This window comes from Camelina sativa, chromosome 6, assembly GCF_030686135.1.
Source record: "Camelina sativa cultivar CO46 ecotype springtype chromosome 6, ASM3068613v1".
NCBI classification, from domain to species: domain Eukaryota; kingdom Viridiplantae; phylum Streptophyta; class Magnoliopsida; order Brassicales; family Brassicaceae; genus Camelina; species Camelina sativa.
In genome coordinates, this window is record NC_141885.1 from 7521088 (window position 1) to 7544635 (window position 23548).

General features: G+C 37.7%; 5 protein-coding genes and 1 pseudogene across 13 annotated transcripts; 4 read left to right on the forward strand and 2 right to left on the reverse strand.

Annotated features, from left to right (window-relative positions):
• Nucleotides 1–40: 40 nt before the first annotated feature.
• Nucleotides 41–3132, reverse strand: LOC104790618 (zinc finger BED domain-containing protein DAYSLEEPER). The gene is made up of 2 exons (XM_010516400.2): nt 2882–3132; nt 41–2159 (listed from the first exon to the last, which is right to left on the reverse strand). The coding sequence occupies exon 2, from the start codon at nt 2150–2152 to the stop codon at nt 185–187; it is 1968 nt and encodes a 655-aa protein (XP_010514702.2). The 5' UTR covers nt 2153–2159; nt 2882–3132; the 3' UTR covers nt 41–184.
• A 3733-nt stretch (nt 3133–6865) lies between these two features.
• Nucleotides 6866–9740, forward strand: LOC104790619 (proteasome subunit beta type-6; the record flags this gene model as incomplete). Its single annotated transcript, XM_087456038.1, has 5 exons — nt 6866–6994; nt 7219–7274; nt 7339–7423; nt 7507–7581; nt 7728–9740. Coding segments are annotated over 5 exons (399 nt in total), but the record flags the coding sequence as incomplete, so codon positions are not given.
• Nucleotides 8097–9267, forward strand: LOC147942388 (glutathione S-transferase T3-like; annotated as a pseudogene). Its single transcript, XR_015558855.1, has one exon. The product of XR_015558855.1 is annotated as a glutathione S-transferase T3-like (transcript).
• A 260-nt stretch (nt 9741–10000) lies between the features above and the next one.
• Nucleotides 10001–10321, forward strand: LOC147942389 (uncharacterized). Its single transcript, XM_087456039.1, has one exon. It carries the CDS (start codon nt 10001–10003, stop codon nt 10319–10321), a length of 321 nt encoding a protein of 106 aa, XP_087312165.1.
• Nucleotides 10322–10609: 288 nt separating this feature from the next.
• Nucleotides 10610–12659, forward strand: LOC109124906 (actin-related protein 6). Of its 2 annotated transcripts, none has more exons than XM_010516401.3 (6): nt 10610–11694; nt 11787–11850; nt 11929–12013; nt 12103–12153; nt 12228–12290; nt 12373–12659. In XM_010516401.3, the coding sequence occupies exons 1-6, from the start codon at nt 10816–10818 to the stop codon at nt 12500–12502; spliced, it is 1272 nt and encodes a 423-aa protein (XP_010514703.2). In that variant the 5' UTR covers nt 10610–10815; the 3' UTR covers nt 12503–12659. The 2 variants fall into 2 exon arrangements, with proteins under 2 accessions (XP_010514703.2, XP_087308997.1); XM_087452871.1 differs by having other exon boundaries at nt 10633–11658.
• Nucleotides 12660–12689: 30 nt separating this feature from the next.
• LOC104698784 (uncharacterized) lies at nt 12690–21250 on the reverse strand. 7 transcript variants are annotated; one of them, XM_087452865.1, is made up of 20 exons: nt 20077–21250; nt 19101–19560; nt 18822–18909; nt 18554–18735; nt 18220–18356; nt 17867–17933; nt 17141–17270; nt 16930–17044; nt 16435–16510; nt 16179–16361; nt 15844–16004; nt 15381–15486; nt 14963–15167; nt 14582–14850; nt 14285–14406; nt 13887–14031; nt 13717–13809; nt 13453–13526; nt 13293–13346; nt 12690–13180 (listed from the first exon to the last, which is right to left on the reverse strand). In XM_087452865.1, exons 1-20 carry the CDS (start codon nt 21027–21029, stop codon nt 12868–12870), a joined length of 3933 nt encoding a protein of 1310 aa, XP_087308991.1. In that variant the 5' UTR covers nt 21030–21250; the 3' UTR covers nt 12690–12867. The 7 variants fall into 7 exon arrangements, 6 of the variants coding, with proteins under 6 accessions (XP_087308991.1, XP_087308995.1, XP_087308992.1 ...); XM_087452869.1 differs by having other exon boundaries at nt 18822–18904; nt 20077–21118; XM_087452866.1 differs by having other exon boundaries at nt 18822–18940; nt 20077–21118.
• Between the last annotated feature and the right edge of the window lie 2298 nt (nt 21251–23548).

Here is a 23548-nt window from a genome sequence, read left to right on the forward strand (position 1 = left end):
TTGATGATCCCTACGTAGACTTCATCTAGGAAAGAACATATCAGACAAAATGTGCAGTAGATATTTAAAGAGGCAAATTCCTAATTGCAAATCACACAGTGGGTTTAAGACTAAACACAAAAGACAACATATAAACTTCTAGAAAACAACAACATTTAGAGATAATGAAGCAAAAGTCTCACACCTATGCTTCAGTTTTGATGTTAGCACTTGACATTTGTGCCGCTGCGGAAGAAGCATCATTCTCAAGAAGCCATTCCCTTGCACAAATCAGGGCCTCCACTGTCTCAGGCCTCAGTGACGTCTTGTACTCATCCATCTCCCTTGGTTCCATGTCAAATACATAGTCAAAGGCTGCAGCCGAAACAGGGATCGAGAGGATGTCTCGAGCCATCTTCGACAATGTTGGGTACTTGAGCTTGTTCTGTTTCCACCAGTCAAGTACATCAAACTCCTGAACACGGGGAAGCAGTGTTTCATCAAGGTACTGGTCCAGCTCTGATTTAAGATTCTGCCCTGTCGTCTCCATTATGTACGTGTCGAAATCCGACAGTCCATCCACTTTCCCACCTTCAGATGTTGGTTTTAGCGGTGCAGGGAGCGCCATGTATTCGCTGAAGAGCTCATGGATCCCATCATCCACGGTCTTGATGTTTTTCCCAGCGTCTTCTCCGAATATCTTGGAGAAACTGAACTCAACAAGCTTCATCTTGAACCGAGGATCCATCACTACCGCCATAGCCAAAACCAAGCTACAGTCTCTCCAGTACTTGTCAATCTTCTCTTTCATGGTTTTAGCAATAGTTGCGACAAAAGGATCTTCTCCAGCTATCGCCCGAGACAGATCTGACTGTGTCTTCCAAACTTCATGGAAAAAGGTAACAGCAGATGGGTTTTCACTAGATCGAAGAGTGGAGGCTGCTTCAAAAAGAGGCTTCAGGAATGTGCAAAGTGCCTCAACATGCCTCCAATCCTCTGCTGAAGGAGGTTGCTTGTAGTCAGGATCAGCAGTGTCTAAGCACGAGAAGACTTCCTTTAATTCTAAAGCAGCAACGAGCATCTTATAGGTTGTGTTCCATTGCGTCTGATCATCAAGAGAGAGTAGCTTCTCGCTTGGAACTTGAAGCTGTTCCTTGAGCTCAACAAACCTCTCCTCATGGGACTCTGAGGTTTTCACGTGCTTCACACTGTCCCGGATGTTCTTGATCACATCTTTTCCTTTCTCCAGCACATCTTTAGCAAGGCTACTAAATGTCCGGGCAACACAATTCCCTATTACTAGCTGACCATCCAGAATCCCAGGGTTCTTGATGCAGAGTAGAGGTCTGATATTTTCAACCGCGGGGTTACTTGCCGGATGGTTGAAGGTGACGGAAAACAACTTTCCTTCCAGACCCCATTCAGAAACACAATTGGCAACGGCAAGACTCAATGCTTCGTCAGCTTCTGGATACGATTCCATCAAAACATTGAGAAGCTTCTTTTGTATCTTCCAATCACTGTCAATGAAGTGAGCAGTTATAAAGACATACCCAAGAGTAAGCTTAGACTTCCAGAAGTCCAACGTCAGACAGAAGCGTCCGGGAATCCATTCTAGAGACTTCATGACATTCTGCTTTTCTGCAAGGTAAGTCGCCACACAGTCTCCTTGAACGTTGTTGAAGCTCACAGCATCAAAGTGGGGCTGAATACTATGCACGAACGAGATGAACCCTGGATGCTCAACCATGTGAAGAGGGTAGTCATGCATAATGATCATCTTAGCTATCTCCTGACGACACTTGTCCTGATTGAACGCAACATAGGAACTACCGTTCTGGGTTCGGTAACGTCTTCTCGGGGTGTCACTCTTGGGGGTGTAAGGAGTACCCATCAGTTGGTTGTTGTCATTGTCTTGTGTATGGATAAGCGCAGGACAAGTCCCTTTGGCAATGTGGCGCTTAAGATGGCTAGTACCAGCAACTTTGTTACCGTTGCTGTAAGCAAAGCTCTGCTTACATCCTTTGCAGAAAGCCCTTCTGCAATTTGGTTCTACACACTCGATTGTGAAATGTTCCCACACCATTGACTTCTTCTTGCGACGCTTGATGGGTTGGGTTTCTGGTGATTTCATCTCAGTGTCATCATTGTACACCTCCAAAGCTGTTTCCATCTTCTTGCTACATTACAAAAACCAAACAAATATAAATTATTACAAAGCCCACACATCACAGAATTGTAATTAAGTTATAACGATTATCCGAAATTGATGGGAGGCTAAAACGACTAAACTATTTAAATATTTATTTAATCATTGGGCCTATTCCACAAGGCCATGACCCACGGTAAATAATCTAGGGGCAAAACAGGTATTTCAAGCTATCGCGTAGATCCAACCACTTAACAAAAAAAAAAAAACAAAACAAAACACAGATCTGGAATTTTTAAAGGTCCTGAGAGTCGATCAAACATGGGCTGCAAAACAAAAACTAGAGCCCAGATTACAAAAGTTGAACACAACGAAGGTGATTCAAACAAAGGAACTAAAACCAGACCAGAGCACATAAGATCGGGCTTTTTCTTTTAAATCACACACACAAACAACAATTCAAGTTATTCAAACTACCTTTGCCTCCATGAGAAATTTTTTAAAACTTTGGCTCCTTAAACGACCTAAAACTTTTTCTACCCAGTAAAATTGGCGTAATGTTGAATTATTTCAGAAATTAGCAGATCCAAGCTGAGAATTTTCACAGAGTAGATCTAAGATAACAATTTCAAAAAGCAGGAACCAAACACTCGAGATACGAACGAGCCACAATTTGTTAAAAAAAATCCCGAAAACAGATCCAAGAAAATAAGGCGATATTAAATCGAGAGATAGGGTTTCGAGAACCAGTACCTGCGGCGAGGGGAAAATTGAAACTCTATGTCGAGGAGGAGAAGGGAAAATCCCCGGTATCGTACGGTGGTGACGGAGGTATGAGCCGATCTCCGGCGAAGAGAGAGAGAGAGCTCTGAAAAGAGAGATTTGGGCTTGAGAGGCTAATTGGACCTTTGGATGAAAAAAAAAAAAAGAGAAGACGAAAGAGATAAGTTTGTTATTATCTTTATCGAATGCGTCTAAATAAGGGTTTAGGTTGATATCACTCTGAGAATATTTGGGCCTCTTATTGGGCTTTTAAATATATAATATCAACCTTTTGGTCAAATCATGTGTAAATTATCTAAGTTTATGTAATTGATTACCTGTTTTATTATTGATTATTTGCAGGGTTTCGAATTCTTCTTCTAATGAAAAGAAGAAAAAGAGAAGAAGAGAGAAGAAAAATCGATTTGGGAATTTTTGTTTTTCAAGTTTTTTTGATTTAGTTTTGTAATTGGATTAAATTTTGGTCAAATCCGGTTAAATGAGTTCATTAGTTGGTTAATTAAATAGTAAACCAATAGCAAATCGTATAAACCAAGATTCATGGAGCAATAGGTGATATATGATATTTCGAAGGGGAAATAGTAATAGAAGTATGGCTTCGGGTAGAAATAGATGGAATACTTAAGTTCGTAGGAGATATAGATCGAGGTCAAAGATTGAGGTGAATCTGGTACGATATGATAGTTCGGAGGGGGAAATAGGACGTCGTCCCTGTTCAGTCAGTATGTATCTAAGCAAAATTCTTTCGCTCGCACGGACACACGCATCATCTTCACACGGACCCTTTTTTATTTCACATGTCCTGTTTAGGGTGGGCAAAAAAACCGAACCGAACCGAAATAATTTGTTAAGTTTAAAATTCATTTGGTTTTTTATTTTAATTAAGTTTTCGGTTAAATTTGGTCTGATTAAAAAACGCCAAACCGAATAATTTTTTTGATTGCTTACAAATATTTAGGATTTTTCTCCAGTTTTATTATTGAAGAACTCCTCAAAATACCACATTTTAATTTTTTTTTTCTAAAAAGACCATATTTTAAATTTTCTTTCCCAAAATACCACAAAATATTTTTTTTCCAAATACCCATAACACAAAAGATTGATTTTAAGGATGTATAATTTATTTTTGTAGGTTTGAATTTAAAATTTTAGATTTTGGTATAGTTTTTAGGGGTAGATTTTACTATTTAGGATTTAGAGTAAATAATGTTGACTCTATCTGGAGGCTATGGACAAAAATGTGATGAACAAAAAATATTGGTGACAGGTAGGAAATGGGAAAGTGGGAATTTTGAATGTTTTCAAAACAAAAAAATTTATGATGTGTGTTCAGTGATGACTTGAAATAAAATACATTATTAGGTCGTAGAAACTATTTCTGTAACAAAAATTACAACATACATAAGTTGTCCACAAATATTAAAATTATGTCTAGTACCAATAAATAACAGTTATTATTTACAAGATGTCATGAAGAATAAATATAAATTTATATTATTTTTAGTTGCCTAAAAAATACATGATAGATAAATATTATTTTGGTGGACAAAATGTATACTTATCCAGTTATCCTAGAAAAAGTCTAGATTTGGTTCTCATCTTCGTAATTTTTTAATACTAGAAAATGGCAATACACTGAAATTTATTTTTAGTTTAAAAAATAATAATAAAAGTTTAGAAATAGAGAAATAGCCCCAAGAAATATTGTTTGGTTCATATGTTCCGATGTCCCTAACTAATTGAATTAACCAAGGGCTTCCACATTGTTCTAATGCAAATGACCATAGGGAAAAAAAGGACGACATGGTCCAGAGTAATAAGAACAACCTTAGTATCGATTTTCAATTCTCTTGCCGATAATTGTCTTAAACATTAGAAGTGTTTATAAATAGATGAAACTTGTAGTCACGCTCTTGAGCCTTCTCTCTAGAGATTCATCTGAACAACCTTGAAAAAGCTTCAACATAATTCAATCTCTAAAGCTAAAGTTCCGCCTTAGATCTAAGTAGAAGGTCTTCTTCAAGCCTAATCGACAATAACGACATAAAAATTACTTTGTTATTGAGAGGGAGAAAGCTAGAGATAAACCCAATCACAAAAATACAGAATTTGAAATTAAATTCATGTAGAAGAAAAAAGAAACAAAAGAAAACTGAAATTCTAATAGTCGAAAACATAAGTAAACGGGAAAAAAAACCCGACTAATAGGAAGTAAAAATCTAACTAAATCAAAAATATCTACAAAACAATTAATCTAGTTACCTTTGGAATAAATTTTGGTTAAATAGAAATCTCCACTCTCTCTCCCTCTCTCAAAGATACAATAATTTATGAAGAATTTTGATGACTTCAATAAAATCATAGAAAGTGGATAAATGAAAGAGTTGTTAAAATTTTAAATAATTTTTTACAAATCACAAAAATAATAGTACTAAATTTCAACAAGATTGAATAACAATAAATTTTAGATAACACTAAACTTTTTATTAAATCATATACCAGTAACACTCCCTAGCTTTAACTTTGATAAAAGGGAGAATCTCTGTACTTTGTTTTTTTTATTATGTATATGGAAAAATTCCTAAATCTCAAAATTAATTCTATTTGAACGTTGACTATCTAACAGTTTTTGATTGAAATAAAAATACCTGATATATTAAATTGGTGTCAAATAAAATCTTTAAATAGTTGGTAGATTTCAATCTGAAACTTAACAGCGTTTTAGTGGCCGTAATGGAACTATTAAACGGCGTTAAATTTCAATCAAACATGTTAAAACATATATATACATTTGGTTTACAAAATCTCATTGTAACACGGGAAAATTCCCTTGGTGAAACACTAGTGAGGTAATTTACTAGTTTCTCTTTAAAATCGTTGAGGCTTTCTAGCTATACCATTAGGTCATCTCCATCAAAAAATTTAACCAGTTGCTTAAGAGTTGCTAAAGTATTATAACAAATTAAATTTAATTCTCTTTTGTATGATTTAACTTAGGATCGATGGTTACATAGGATGTTTTAGATTTTTGTAGAAATTTGGTTGGTGTGTCAGTTTCCGATTGGGTGAGTGAAAAATAAAGTTTTCTTTTATTTTTTTGTTATGTGGTTTTCTGTCTCGTTTCTCTCTCCCGATTGATGGCGATATCATCTCCATAGAGAAGAAGCCGAGAATTGAAAGGTGGTTTAGTCGGAAAGTGGATTTCACCAGGAGGCATCACATCTCCACCGTAAGAGACACCATCGACGATCTCCGTTCATCAATTCGAGAGCCAATTGATTAACAAAATCAGATGCTATGTAAGTTTTTTTCTTGGTCAGAATCTTATTGATTTCATCTGTAGATGGACATGCATCATAGTTTTATGGATGTGAGAAGAATTAGAGTTATACGAATTGGAATCGATTTTAGTAAAATTATGGTTGTATGATGATAGCTGTTTGAGAATCTGAAATTGATTTGTTTGTTTGTATACTTGCGTTTTATACTTTATTTGATCATAAGAAACCATGTGTTTGGTAAATGTGAATCTTGCGGCGTAGTAGATATGGATACATCTTTGCAAATTCTCATCTTTTTTCTTTGTTCTCATCTTTTTCCTCAGTTTTTTGTTTGGACAGGATTGCAAAACCATTGAGACGTGTATGTCTGTATGAAGCCAGAACTTGGGAGGGATTGTGTCTGCTACATGTTCACCTTCTTGCTTCCTCAACCAGCCTCTCTCTTTCTTCCTCCTCCACGGTTTGCCTTCCAATTTTGCTTCTTCTTCTTTTCGTTTTTGATCTCTATTGTTGTGTGGTTTTGTAACATTGATTTTTATTTGTCTTCTTTGTGATGTTCTGTGTTGTATTCTGTAGGTGAGACGAGACCTATGGAGTTTGGTGAAACCGAATACTATTGTTGGCCTTTGAATACTGTTGTTCAGTGATGTTTCGTCTGTTGACTGGTGGATGATTCAAGGAAGGAGGCTGCTTGATTGCAGATCAAACTCAACAGGCATCGCCCGTGAAGTACGTAGCGAACAGGGCTTCTGATACGATCACTCAACTCACTGACAATGTCTACATCTGCCGCTCTAGATTGGTATTAACCTCTCGCTTTGTTGGATCTATCTTTAGGGATTTCAATTTTGTTTTTGTTTGACCAATTCTGTGGTGACTGTTTTGCTCGCTAGACTTCTTATTGAAACTCTTTTGATTGTTGGGTCTCTTACTTGGATGTTTTGTTGTTCAATATTAACTTGCTATTGGGTTATTGAAGATGCATTTTACTAATTACAACTAGCTCTCTTCTTGTACACTTTGGAGGCTGCTGATTCTCAAGTTGTCTCTGACTATGTTCGCTACTTCCTTCACCAGGATACGTGAGTGTTTCGTTAGTGCCTTGATTCGACGAAACTAGACGAATTTATGCTTATGTTAGCTTATATATCTGAAGATTATACAGTTTGTATATCTTTACGGGTTCTTTGATCAGGCCTGGAAAGAAAACATGACCAAAGAAGAAGCCGAGGTAACTATCATTATATTTCTGCTTTTGCCAAACTCTCGCAAATCCCATTTGTTGTAATTGGTCCTTGCTATTGTATTTTGCAGCAACTTGTTCTGAAGGCGGTATCACTAGTCATCGCCCGTGATGGAGCCAGTGGAGGCGTTGTACGAACTGTCATAGTAAGTCATCTCTCTGACCAAAATTCTCAGAAGCAAGACTAAAGTTTCAAATTTTGATATCCTTTATAGGATACCTTTAACTAACTAAAAGCATGTGTTCTTATTTTTATAGTTTGGATAAACTGAGTTTGGAATTTTTGTTGAAGGTGTGTGTGGAGCCTGGAAGGAGCTTAATGGCTACCAACTCTCGTTTTAGCTAATTCGTGCTATGGAATCCAAAAGGTAAATGTATCAGATCTTTCTATTTCTTGATCTTTCTCTTTCTTGATCTTTCGGCTATTTGCATCATGAATTTGCATCATTAAATTGAACAAGAACTGTTTGGTAACTGTCACACTTAAACACTCACTGCTTTGTACTTGTCATTAATTGCAAACTTAAACACACATTGTTGGTTGTTGTCACAGTTAAACACTTATTGTCTAGTGTTAGGTTAAACTCAATGCTTGGTAGTTGTCACTGATTACATGTCACATTTAAAAATCAAATACACTTACACCTCACTTCCAGTTATCTATTATGTGTTTAGCTGAAGCTAAACACATACCTTTCTTCTCCTTTACACACCTAACCAGACCATCAACCCTTCATTATTCTCGATCCTCTTTTAAACACAACCCAAAAACTTGTCTATGGATCCATAAGGTCAAGGTTTTATGGACCTGTTAACTAGTCAACAAGAAAGCCACACTCTTGAAACCCATTCGTATGCTAAGGAGGCGACTATAGGTGAACAGAAATCAAAGGAGCGTAGAAGGAAGTGGTCACACACAAAAGATGTGGTGCTCATTGGTGCTTGGCTCAACACTAGCAAAGATGCAATTGTTGTTGTTGATCAAAAATTTAGTACTTTTTGTTCACGAATCGCAAGATATTGTGCTGGAAGTCCTAAGCTAGTTGGTGTAGAAAAGAGAGAGCCTAGGCATTGTAAGCAAAGGTGGCAGAAGATCAACGAAACAGTCTACAAGTTTGTTGGAAGCTATGAGGCTGCAACAAAGCTGAAATCAAGTGGCCAGAATGAAGGTGATGTCATGAAATTGGCCAATGAAATCTTCTTAAATGATTATAAGGTGAAGTTCACCCTTGAGCATGCTTGGAGGGAGCTTCGCAATGATAAAAAATGGTGTGATCCAATTCTGCGAAAGGTAATGGAGCATCAAAGAGAAGGAAGTGTGATGATCTTCATTCACAATCATCAAGCTCGGTTCCAGTTACTCATGTAGAGGAGGAAGTTCGGCCTACTGGTATTAAGGCAACAAAGGTGAAAGGTAAAAGGCTTGTAAACAAGCCAATAAAGTTGCCAGAAGGCGCTTCTCTTGTCGAGTTTCAGAACATGTGGGAGATAAGGCAAAAGGAATTTGCCTTGAAAGAGAAACATAGTATGATTGAAAAGAAGCAAAGTAAACATAAAATTCTTGACCGTCTACTTGCTAAAACTGAGCCTCTGACTGAAATGGAAATCGCTTTGAAGAATAATATAATTAATGACATGTTGTCAAGTTAGTTTCAGTTTTGAGTGTATGTTTGCTTCTGTGTTGTTTCTTTCAGTTGTTGCATCATGCTTTTGACTTTGAGTTTATCGGCTATGTAATGAGTTTAACTTGTTTTAATGATATGTAATGGTGTTAACTTGTTTTAATGATATGTAATGATATCGCCTATGTAATGAGTTTAACTTGTTTACAATGATATGTGTTGTTCATTCGGTTCAGTTTGGTATATGTTCCTTTGTTGTTCATGTAGTTTGGTTTTAAAATTAGATAACTATTTTGGTTGTATGATTGATTTTTGTTTCTATTTGTCCTTCCATCAGGATTGCCGACAAGCAGAAGAAGAAGACAAGAAGATTTTTGGTCACAGACGACAAGAAGAAGAAGAAGAAGACAACAAGTTTTTGGTCACGGACAAGAAGCGGATGGCTAGGACAAGAAGCTTTTGGTCACATCCATGTTGCTTTTGGTTCACGGACCTATGTACTTGGTCACAGACGAGAATATCATGCTTTTGCATCTCCACAATCTCGTCATTACATAAGAGCATCTTCGTAGACACATAAACGAGAGCTAGAGCTTATTCCATTTCCATTTTGTACCCACAATATCAAGCTTTTACAAGATTTTCTTCCCTTTTTACAATATATTTTTCTTTTTTCTTTAAAATGGCATCTTCTTCTAATAACATTGAAGAAATGATGGATGAGTATTTTGATCAAACATTCGACAATTATTTTGATCAAGCATTAGAGAATCGTTTCGATCAAGCAATGAATTAGTTTGCACCCAAGAAGAAGAAACGAGCCCACATTGAAAGAAAATGTGAAGCAGGTCACCAACGCTTATGGGATAATTATTTCTGTGAAGATGCAACATATTCTTCTCAAATCTCTTGTCGCCGTTTTAGAATGAACAAACCCTTGTTCATGCGTATTGTTGAACCACTCTCAACAAAACTTCCATACTTTGAACAAAGAAGAAATGGTAGCAGAAGGCTAGGTCTCTCTGCACTACAAAAGTGTACATCAGCAATTCGTATGATGGCATATGGTTCTGCAGCGGATGCGGTTGACGAATACCTCCAGCTTGCTAAAAACACTGCGATGTTATGTTTGGAAAAGTTCGTTGAAGGAATCATTCATTTATTTGGAGATGAGTACCTACGCAGACCCACACCAGAAGATCTTCAACGACTATGCGGATTTTCCGGAATGATAGGAAGCATAGATTATATGCATTGGGAGTAGAGGAATTGTCCAACTGCATGGAAATGTCAATATACACATGGATATGGAAATCCAACAATTGTTTTCGAGGTTGTAGCTTTACAAAACCTCTGGATATGACACACATTTTTAGATCCACAGGTAAATTAAATGATATCAATATTTTTGATCGCTCACCAATTTTTAAAAGTATACAAGTATTATAAATTTAAATAAAATACCATAATAATTTACAATAATATATATATATATATATATATATATATATATATATATATATATATATATATTTTTAAGAATCTCAAATTTAACACAGATCCATGAAATATTAAAGTTTTTTAAAAATTCTTAATTTACTTTTTTTTTTTCCAAAATTAAGAATAAAATATGTTTTAAGATACTTTGCTTAAATTATTTGATGGACATGCCCTTAGTTCCTAAACCCAATTTTAAAATTAAAGAAAACAAAATACTTGGAAGAAGAGTGTTCTCCGGCGGCGAACCCGTCGTCATCAATGTCAAACATCGTGGTTCTAGACAACGGCGGCGGTCTAATCAAAGCTGGACAAGGCGGGGAGCGTGATCCCACCACCGTAATCCCAAACTGTCTCTACAAACCTCTCTCATCGAAGAAATTCCTCCACCCATCACCACTCACTACTCTGGCCGAGGAGATCGACCTCACCTCCGCCTCTGTTCGCCGCCCCATCGACCGTGGCTACCTCATAAACTCTGACCTAGAACGCGACATCTGGTCACACCTCTTCACTTCTCTCCTCCACATCACTCCTTCCTCCTCCTCTCTCCTCCTCACTGAGCCACCACTCTCGATCCCTTCCGTTCAGCGTTCCACCGACGAGCTTGTCTTCGAGGACTTCGGATTCTCTTCTCTCTACGTAGCTCATCCTCAGTCTCTTGTTCATCTCTATGAAGCTAGTCGTCAGCCTGATTCAGTCCTCTCAAAGACTCAGTGTAGTCTCGTTGTTGATTGTGGCTTCTCCTTCACTCACGCTGTTCCTGTTCTTCACAATTTCACTCTTAATCACGCCATTAAGAGGATTGATTTAGGAGGCAAAGCTTTCACTAATTACTTGAAGGAATTGGTCTCTTATAGATCTATAAATGTTATGGATGAAACTTTTTTAGTTGATGATGCTAAGGAGAAGCTTTGTTTTGTCTCACTTGACCTTCTTCGTGATCTCCGCCTTGCTAGAAGTGGAAATAATCTTATCAAGTCTACATATGTTCTTCCTGATGGTGTTACACATACTAAAGGTTATGTCAAAGACCCTCAAGCGGCTAAGAGGTTTCTTAGCTTGTCAGATAAAGATCATGTGGAGTCTGATTTCATGGCAAAGGTTGGGGACAGGAAGAAGGCTGACATGAACAAAAATGTGAAGTTTCCCATTTTTTTTTTTTTTTTCCTTCTTCTATGCAGGTTGAGATTTCTCTTAAATGTGAGGGTTTTTTTGTTTTTTTTTGGCAGGAGATTGACTTAACGAATGAGCGCTTTCTTGTACCTGAGACGCTATTCCAGCCTGCGGATTTAGGTTTGTATCGATGAAAGAGTGTTCGAATGTCGTCGTACATAGAAGATTGATGATGGTAAATTATTTGTTTTGGGACAGGGATGAATCAGGCAGGACTTGCAGAGTGCATTGTCCGAGCTGTAAGCTCATGTCATTCTTATTTGCAACCAGTCTTGTATCAAAGGTGGTTCCAAATGGATACAGTTTTTTTTTTGGCTTCAGTTGCCAGTGAATTAGTTTTGTTGTCTAAAGCCTTGACCGTCTTTGTGGCAGCATCATCTTAACTGGTGGAAGCACATTATTTCCACAACTTAAGGAGAGACTGTAAGTCTTAATTTAAAGTCCCTCGCGAAAGTGGTTCATGCTTATTAGAGATGTTGATGTCTGATATATTGCAGGGAAGTAGAGCTTCGACCACTAGTCCCAGACCACTTTGATGTGAAGATAACAACACTGGAGGAGTAAACAAACTCAATACTTTCCTTTTGTTTTCCTTAATTTTTGCAGCGTTTTTTATTTGGAAGATGCTGTTACTTTTTGCAGCCCAATACTAGGTGTATGGAGAGGGGGTTCACTTTTGGCTTCCAGCCCGGATTTTGAGTCCATGTGTGTCACCAAGGCTGACTATGAAGAACTTGGATCAGCTCGTTGTCGGAGGAGATTCTTTCATTGAGGATAACCAAAAAATATCAACTGAGTTGTTATTCTCCACATTATATGTCGTGTGTCGTATATTTGTAATGCATGACCATAGCGTTAGTGCGTTACCAAACACCCAAGTGTATTGTTATTGTTTTCCTTTTGATCTTAAATTTCCGAAATTCGAAAAATTCCAACCGTTTAACCAATAACCACCAAACAAACAAACAACCAGAGAAATTGATATGGTCTTAAAAATCAATTTTACACAGAACAAGGGCTTAAGGTACAACATACAGAAACATCGGTGTAGGGTTGAGAGTCCCATGTGTGTTTATCTGAGATAAAGTAATATATAATTGCCAAGCCAGAGAAAGAGTTTGGCTGTATAAGTTCTCATCAGTCCGTGTAGGGTTGATAGTCCATGCACAAATGCACTAGCTTTCTCTGGTATTGTTGAAAATATTCGCAAACTGCCGTCACTTCTTCCTTCCCTGGTTCAAGACCAGGCAGATCGGGAGGTACTGTGCCTTCGCCAGAAGCATATTCAGATTCAGATTCATCTTCTAGGCTTGACAGCTCGGTTACAATTTCTGAATGGATCTCCTGACAGGCGAGCACAAACATGGCTACTGTGTCAGGCTGTTGCACCTCTCTGAGAGCTGCTAGCGCCTCTTGCAGGGAACCAGCAGCCACATATAAAATAAGCGCCCTACATCAATACAACGTAATTCTTTTTGATTATGAGATTCTTTTTAGAGGATTCTACGTCACTTTTAAATTATCCAATTTAAACAGTATCGAAGATGAGTATGATACAGTACCGCCAGACATTGTGTTCCGCATGGAGAACATGATCAGCCCACCTCTGCAATACCCTGAGTATAAAGAGGGAGTGGTTTAAGAGAGGGCACGAGATAAACTGATTCATAGAAATATAAATCAGATCCAACAGTGAAAGTGTGAAACAGTAAAAGAAAAGACCTAGCATAATCCGATCCTTCTAAATGTGTGGCAGCCAAGGTAGCAGCATCAGTCCACCGTCCAGAATCTTGTAGCTGCATATTAGAAAGGTCGAAAGTTGGTGTCTAAAACGTTGTCTATTATTAAACGACAGCTAAAAAAACGTTTCCTAGTGATTAATTAATAAAATGGTTATGATAAGAATAAAATGATAATCCCAGTCGAAGCATTAGTTCAGAAGAATATGCAATATTTAGTATCACGAAGGAGATTAGGAAGCTAAACCTGTGAACAAGCTTCTTGGTGTCTTCCGACCGCACATAGAAGATGAGTACCAGTGAGCGAATTGTCGGTCCTTACCATGTTGGCTGCAACAACCTACGTGTGTAACAAAAGTGATGGACTGATATTTTTTTAAGACACAAAAGACCACCATATATACCAAGACAAGATACCTTAAGTGCGAGGTCGAGAAGAGATTTAGACACAGCTGAAGCGAGTGCAATAGCTCGGAGAGCATTTGGATAGAAGTAGGGAGAATCTGGGGCGGAAGAAAGCAGCAAACTCACAGCAGCTTCCAAATTTCCAACTGAAATCAGCCTGGTCATAAAAGTTACTGAGTGAATTCACTTCTCACAGCAAAACTTAAAGCATGGAACTGGAAACTCAGATTCGAAAACTAAATTCTATAATGTACCAATACAAGACACAACTATCTTTCTCTCAGCTTAAAAAGCTTCTAAAATATATATAGTTTCCATTTCTCACAGGATCTACAACAAAAACTAGACATAATTTCAAGTAATAAACTGAAACAATAACAATAAAGACATTCTAAAAGTGAAATACTAACTCGTGTACTTGTTTTTGAATGCAATCTTCCCCCTCCAAATTTTCATGCCAAGGAAGACGTTCATTAGCACGTTTCCGTAATTCTTCTCGCTCAAAAGCCATCAATCTAAGTGAACCATCACACTGTCCAGGAAAATGTGGAATATAAGCTCACCAACAAACACTATGTTAATGGAAATTTACGATCTAAACATCATTTCCAAAATCAAACATATCATCTATATGTATCCTGGTAGAAGGGAATGGCTAATCTTGTGAAGGAAAAGAGTTTTATTTTGAAACTGAACATGGAATCTACCTTCCTGGCTTCAGGTGCCCATACACCAGTAGATGATATCTTACTCAGCATAGTTGCTTCATCAACTCCTGAAGCAGGGGAAGGGAGTTTTTGCGGAGACCTTTTCGTCAGCTTGTTCATCAGATGGCGAATGGCTTGAGGCAGTTGCAACCAGAAAAGTGCTTCTGAGGTTTCACCATAAACAGCAGCTGCAAAAGCAAATCTTGCAGCATAACCTTTCTTGACCACATCAGCGTACAGTTTTGCTCTTTCATCGTCCAGCAAGCAACCTGGCATGAAAGAAATTAAAGAAGGTTAGAAACTAGAATACTTAAACAGATATATTAACAGAGAGAGGTTAATCTGTGGTGACACTACACTAAAGTAAACAAATGAAACAACCTTCTTTCCGATACGGTTCTAGTATCTTCAGCAGCATTTCTGGCACGACAGGGTCTCCTAAAGGTGGTAACTGAATCATGTAACTCCGAAGATCCTTAGAGGATGAAGCCATTCCATGGATCAAATGAGGTCTCTTCTCCAAAGTGGTACTAGACGTATTAAACCAAGATGGTTTCACTCCTAACTGTAGAATCATCCGCAGTGCCTGCATGTATAATAATCAGACACATTTTCATGAGTAACCATTACTGTAAATCGGAATATCAATACCCGGAACCTGTCTTAGGAGATTATATGAGCCTAAAGATAATGCAGGACATTAGTATCTTCTGAATTACATGATATTAGAAGTAAACAAAGATTGATGCCACAAAGACTTCAGGAAGTAAACCAAGAAGTCACTCTTAAAGGAAGTTACCAGTGCATGTGGTACAGGAAGTAGGATAGGGGAGTACATAGGCATAGGACGAAACCTCTCCTTTACAGATTTAGACTGGGGCACAAAGCCAGCTTTTTTTTCATTTCTGCAAAATCCAGAAGAAAAAGTTGGAAATAAAAGATAGCAAAGTAAGTGACTGTAGCCAATTCCAACTTAGATCAATAATAATGCACCTCAGAAACAAAAGAAAACTATTTTATTCGCCCTAACCCTGACATGCCTAAGTCCTAACCTAGGGACAAGGGTGGCCTAGTTGTCAACTCCACTACACCATCCCACCTACATGGTCATGAGAAAGGGTTGTTCTTTTCTCCAAGGGTTTAGGGTGCACATTCATCTTGCAAACAAAATATAAAAACAACTAGACATGCCTATTCAATACCGTTGTAGTGATAAAGGGAGAAACTAATCATAATTTTTCAATGAACAGGTGTACACATACACAGTAACCTCAACGAGCCGGAAGGTGCTATCAGCCCCAGCGATGCATAGAACAAGTGGATCATTCTTATCGGTTCTCAGAGGCAACCAATCAAGTTCCAGTACCAGAGTGCCAGGAATTTGAGGCTGTAGAAGTGACTGGGCTAGCGGATCTGGTGAATCCTGCATCAATTTTCAGCAGCAACTGTCAGAAAAGAGTTATTTTAAGTTGACAGACAATTTCAAACACGTATCAATGAAACCCGTCTTCTTCTTGTTTTCCCTTCACATTGCATAATACTAGTACACCACCTTTGAAAACACAAGAAACATGCAAAAATTCCTCTTAAGACTCACAAGATCAAATACAGAAAATGTATTGTCATTAAATAGCACAGCTACGCGCCCTCGACTGCGATCTCCAGCAACAACAGGTGAAAATTTGATCCTCCGTATTCCATCTCTGTGACTATTAAATGCAGATGACTGTCCAGTTGTTACATCCCACCATCTTATGTTTCCTGATTTATCTCCCATAACCTGGAAAGAGATAGCAAGATATGATTTCCACAGGAAAATAAGAGAGAGAACTGGAAGGTGAAAAGAAACGAACCACATGAGGCAAGCGATATGCCATGGCTGTAACCAATCCATCTGAGGGAACGAATGAGGTAGATGGCCATTTGGGTCTAGAAATAGAGGCGGGATCATCTATATGTCAGTGAATATAGGAAGAAGATTACACAACAATTGAAGTTCAAGAACGTGATTGCGAATTCATCTAAATGCAGCTGATAAAAAAATAACACGCAGTTCTGCGCTTTCTGAAATTGGACAACAAAGATCTACTCATTATCTCACAAATTGTTTTTAGGAAAGAATTTAATGACAGATGGCATTAGAAACAAATGATATAGCAAGATGGAATAAGGAGAAAGGAACACTACAATAGGCAAGCAATAACGTGCAATCACTATTTCATATTATCTTCTCAGAAACAGAGAGAAATTTAAAAGCCCTTAATTATGATCTGCATTGTGATAAGGAATTGCTATGGAAAGAAAAATTTCCGAACAACAATTGAGTTAATGGAACCATCAGTTTTTACCTGTAATCTCGAATTCTACGTCCTTGGACTTCAAATACTCCAAGGGCACCATTTACTAGTGCAAATGCAAAACTCTCTACAGTTTCTTCAGTCGATCCATCCGAGCCCACAGACGCTGCAGATGTGTCAATTACCAAACCCTTAGAAAAAAAAGCATCAAAGACTGGGTAAAATTAGGATAACACAGATTTAATTGTCAAAAACATCTCACTAGAGTCTGCTGGAGCAGCTACTCCTTCGGATGCTGAGAGAGATTGTTTAGAAGGACCGCCTTGACCTGGGCGTGGAACTGCCGGAAGCGTCCATTCCACTACCGTGAAAGGAAGAGCTAATGATCTAAGCTATAAAATTAGAAGGAATATGAAAGCTCCACTAGTTAGATATGAAATATTAATAAACAGAATCTAAAAGCCTCAAATGCAAGAGTATATTTATATTAAGAACACTTTTGGTTCTCGTTCTCACCCATTCTACACACCATCATTACTTTTTTTCTTGAGATGGCAATAAAGACTTTCCAGCACTTCGGAAAGAGGATAGGCAAGATAAGAAGCCACAGAAAGTATGTTGCTTTAATGAATCTCTTAAAAAATCTTAAGGCACAAGCTTTAACCTTTTTGTGCATAATTGATCTTATTAGGCATTATGCTTGTCCAAACCTATGTGGTGCAAAATTATACCTCCTTACTCAAGTTTCACTTGCAAAAAGCATTGACAGTAAATGGATATACGAATAAAGTATGATAGGGATGAGAAATTATGAAATGTAGAATTGGCCATCAAAAGAAAAGAAAATGTCATATGGATGAAAAGTTACAGAGTATAAGTGCAATTCTAAGCTTGTAAACATATGAGACAGAAAGAGTTGTTGTCATCTATTCAACGAGACTAAGTCAAGTAGAAAAGCAAAGGTACATTGGGGTTGAGCTTTACTCACCATGACAGGATGCTTGGTCATCGCCCAAACTTCTACAGGAGCATCACGGAAAAGAATTAGAAGATACCTGCATCAGAACATAAAAAAAAAACAAATCTGTTAGCTTTAGAAGAGGTATCCAGACGCTCTAGAGCCAATAACTTCCACTTTTACAATAGTTCCTCAACATTGACATAGTAAACCAATTTCTTCTATGATTGAAATTTAACATTTGTCATCTGATAATGGGACAGATCTTTAATAGCCAGAGACATGTTCCTAAGCTTAAATTATTAATGATAACCTGATAGCATTCGTCACATTGTTATTATGCATCAAATACTCGAGCTAAAAAAATTAAATTAAAATCAAACCTTCCGGAAGAAGAAGTTCTAAGAGCTCTTATGGGAGTACGTTCTGGCTTTTGTAAATCACGAAATTGTTTATTCAACCCACTCCTAAGGCAAGTCACAACTAACTTATTTATGTAGCCTCTGCTTTTGTCATTCACCTGAAAACACAAACCGATGCATGATGCCGGATGTCAATTCCCAATTCTATTAAGCTTTAGAATAAGCAAGGGAAATTCAACTAAACCTAACACTCTTCTTAATCCTGGAAGAAACCAATCATAAATTGGAATCACTAGGAAAAAACAGATGAAAGCAATGAGACTCAACATGCTCCTTTTGAAATATATTTGCACACCTGACTGTAAGAAAATGAAACCAATCTTGAATTTCCAAGCCATCGAAGGCCCCTAACAACACCAGTATGAACAGAAGTGCTTGCAGCAACAGCATTTGTTGATACATCAACAATATCGATTGTCCCGCTATGAGTTCCCAAAGCAACCAACGGAACAGCTGCCGCAGGGATGTTACCCCCTCCTTCATTTGAAATCAATCCGTTTAATCATTTGAGTTTTCTGAGGAACACTTTTAGTATTACATATACAAGGAAGACTACAACTAACTTGCTAGGGATGCCGTAAGAGACGGAGATGGTACAGCAAGTGTAGAGACTGTGGAAGAGAGAAGCTGAAGCTGTCCAGTCAGGCTGATCTGCATTGAGCGATGTAAACAAGTAAAGGCCCTGTTAAGTAGGAAAAAAATGATAAGATCACAAAACAATTATTGTGGAAAACATAACTCTATATATGATGAACCTGGTAAGACCAACCTTCTAACATCTGGAGGAACAACTATATAGTGATTAAGTAACTAGTTAACCCAAAATTCTTCCAGCCACCTACCTTAAATGATAGGTCTGATCTTCCGAAGGAGGAACTTGATGTCTGACCTCTGCTTTTATTTGTAGGGGTAACAACTAATCCATCCTCCAGATTTGAGAAATCTTTCTTCTGAATAGCTCCAGGGAGTGCTACATCAGCCCCTACGATACTCATGTCCAAGTCTGATGCATTTTTTAGAGCATCTTCAACACCTTCAGCACTTAAGACCCACTTCCATATTTTACCGTCATCAGATAGGGAGAAAAAGGTCGTCTTGGAAACAACGATACTTTCATCGTAAAAGTCAAATGGGTTATCAAAATCCACAGAAGAAGTTTCATCTGGATAAAGTTTTGTAATGGTTTGCATTGTGGAGTCCGATTGACTGAGAAGAACAGCCAGAGCTGAAGGAGACGGGATGGACAGTCCAATAGATGGCATAAACTCTTCCATGGTACACATGACATGCACCTGTTCTCCTCTGCAATGATATGTAACCAGGAGAAGTTTAGATGAGCAACCAGAACAGGAGTATCCAAGTTTGATCAACATTAGAAGACACAAAGTCATATGCATCTGATTCTTTCAAACCATAATTCTCAGACACTATATAAAAGGAAGCTAGAGAGCAGATAGTTAAAGTATGACCAGATAGGTAAAGATTGGTTCTTCCCCTGAGATGCAGAACAAGTTCTGGGCACCAGATAAGAACTTCAGATTTGGAAGCTATTATAATTATGAATTGATCCCTAATGAGGTTGACTTTCTCAAAGATTAGCATGATTGCAATAATCAAACATGAGCTAATATAACTTGGAAAGCTTTCTAGTTCAGCAAGTTCTCAGAAACATTCGTCAAGTTTAAAGAAAGTTGAATAATAAAAGAAACATATCGAAGCAGATAACTCAAGGCTATTAACATTGCACCATTACCCTAAAATATGATACCTAAAATATTCTTCCCATCTTTTCACCCATAAAGGACAAAAATATCTTACCCTTTCTGACGCCAAATGCTGAGCCTACCATCGACATGAGCACAATAAAGCAACTCCTTGTTTGGATCCGGCAAAACATCCAGAAACTTGGCGCAACCACGAGGTAATGGCGTGGTCGAGAGGGGTGTCTCATATTGTAGATCAAAGACCAATAGCTCCCTAGGAAACGTCACAAACAGTATATTCTTCCAGTGTGGCGAGAATGCAAATCTAGCAAAGTATAACGGAAATGCGGCTGAAGCAGGCGAAGAAGATGATGAATTGCCATCTCTTTCCAACCTCAATAGCTCAGTGAAATCCGTCTTTATCTGCATCTCCTGAATCACAACGTCGTTCTCAGTGTCTCCGAGTACCTTAACCGACAATAGGAGCCCCTTGAGGCCAAGCACACAGAAATGGCGAGAATCATAGGGATCGCGGCGGAGACATGAGAGAATCTCCGTACCGGCATCGTACTTCCAGAAAAGTCCACCGGAGACTGTGTAGAGTGACAGAAAAGAAGATCCAGAAATCGCGGCGAGGACATGAGAATCCTGTCGAGCTTGAACCCAGCAGAGGTCCTGAACCCCAAGCTTGGGATCGGAGGAAGGATTAAGCCAGACGACGACGGAGCGAAGATGGAAGTCAACGAGCGCGACACGGCCGTGACGATCGGCAACGGCGAGGAGAAGGTGAGAGGCGGAGGGCTCGGTGGAGAGTAGATCACGGGGGAAAGGGAGAGGGATCCAACGGACGGAAGTGACGAATGGAGAGAGAGCACCGGGAGGAGGAGGGAGAGGGATAGTGGAAACGAGCTGGAGAGAACGAGAGTCGACAACAGAGACGGAGGAGCCAGATGAGAAGGCAAAGAGACCGGATGGACTGAGATCGGCGGATCCGAAGTTGTTACGGCTGGGAGGACCAGGGAGAGTCGAACCCCAGGTATCGGTTGGTGACAACTTCGATGCCGCCATTGTTGCAGCCTTTCTGCTTATCAATCTCTCACGAATTTTCAATTTCTCTGTCTCATTTGATTTTGATTTTCAACAAAGAACAATGAAATGCCACTCAGAATATAATAAGGATATATAAATAGTGGAGCCAAACAAATATTACATGAGTTGTGTGAGTTTTTTTTATTTTTCCTCTTTTGTTTCCTTGTCATCGATCAAATCTTCTTTTTTTTTTTGGTTATTTTGTTTGAGATCTCTTATTTTCTCGTTATTAGGATACATTAACTGGTTTAGTATACATAAAGTTGGATTTTGAAAGTTAGTCATTAACAAAATTTTGACATGTGTCAAGTTATTAATATCAGATTTTAACATATATAAAAGTTAATATTTAATAGAAAGAATTTGATTACAAAAAAAATATTATTTATAAAGAAATAGATACAAAGTTTTTCTAAATAATGATAAGGAGATTTTATATATATATATATATATATTTCATAAAATTCGAAACTATATTTATTTACTTATTTTTAATTTTAAGTTATTAATTTTACAAAAAAATAGAAAAAGGGAAAAGATAATATACAGTTAATTATTAATTCTAAATTTCATAAATACTCACTTTTATATAAACATAGATCGTTTCATATTTAAATAATTTATTCAAAAACAAAGTTTTCAATTTTGTTTAATTGGGGGAAAAATTAATGAGAAGGTAAATTTTTCTTATTTTTTTAAACCAAAATTTTCTCCTACTTTCTCCTTTTTCAGTTAGGAATAAGTAAGAATTAATATGTTGATCCAAAAAAAGATTAATATATGAGTCTTCTTTTTCTACTACTGTATTTTAAAATTTATTGTAGTACTTTTAGATTGTTTTATTTAATTTATATTTTCATCTTTGAACTATTTGGGATTCATTTATTAACATGCTTATAATTTTGTTTGTTTCTTTAATTATGCCAATTAATTTTATTCTAATTTCTCAACCTTGATTGGTTGGTCAGAAACCCTTTTTTTTTTTGCAAACATAATTGTTACCATTATTCATTCAATCCCAAAGGAAGATAACGAGTAGAAGCTCATCAATTTAATGAATGGATAAAATAGGCTAATCAAACACAAGCGTACAACAAACATATATAGATATATAAGAAAAAAATAAATCGTTGTTGATAGATCCATAGGAGCTCAAAGACTCTAACACCCTGGTTTGCAGAAAAGTTTAAAAGAATTGATTTGGTCACATACGTCACCAAAATATACTTATTTTTTTTGTCAAAGGTCATGAGAGAACTATATTTTTGGTTCTTCGAACAGGGGAGTGTGGTTATTTATCTTTATGTTTTTATTTTTCACTTAAGTTTGGTCTCTTGGTTGGAAATATGGTTTTTGGGTTCTCCCCTTGGGCACAAGTTTTTCCCTATCTTTTGAAGGATTAGAGTAGGTAGGCATGGGTGGGGTTCCACCAAAATGTATAATATTTTTTAAATGAATATTTTGAGTTGGAATTGTCAAGGTCTCGGCAATAAGGCCATTATTGGACATCTTCGGGATTTATGGAAGGAACATCGACCTGATTTTTTTATTTCTTATGGAAACGAAACAATCTTCAACTCTGCTGGAAAGTTTAGTAGGTCATTTTGGTTACCAAAACTTAAAAACAGTAGATCCGATTGGTTGCAGTGGTGGTTTGGCTCTGTTTTATAGTAAGGATGCTTTTCAAGTTTCAATTTTATATGAGTCGAACTGATTAATTGATATTGAAGCGGTTTACAAAGGACGTTTAATCCACTTAACATTTTTTGTGGCGATCCGGTTCCCAATCATCGTGATTTGTTTTGGGACGTTTAGTAAGGATGGGGGTCACTAGGTCCTCTCCATGGTTTGTGGTTGGAGATTTTAATGAATTAACAGGGAATCATGAGAAGCGAGGGGGAAAGCTGCGCCTTGCGTCTTCATTCCTTTCTTTTAATGGGATAATTCAAGATTGTGGTTTTTTGGAATTTCCCTATCTTGGAGACAGTTTTTCTTGGGGGGGGGGTTGGCGGGATAATAAACCAATTCAATGTCGGTTGGATAGAGCATTAGGTAATGAGGATTGGCATGATTTGTTTCCTGATACGGTTACAGAATATTCGCCTATGATCGCTCCTGATCATAAGCCTCTTGTGGTAAACATTAGTGCAAAATGGTCACGGGGACAAATGTGTTTAACGTTCGATCGTCGTTGGGTTGGGAAGGAGGGGCTGATGGAGGCGATCTCGGTGGGATGGGGTGGTGAACATCCTCAGGGTCAATTTAGTTTTGTGGAGCGAATTGTGAGTTGTAGGCGGGCTATTTCTCGGTGGCGTAAAGCACATGTTCCTTTTGGTCGAGACAAGATTGAGGATTTAAAACACCAGTTGGACGTTGCTCAAACGGATGATGCAACTCCTTTGTCGGTAATCTCGGATCTTAATGGCCGATGACGGGAGGCTTATCGGGATGAAGAGGTTTACTGGTATCAGAAGAGTCGGAATAGATGGATGCAGGTG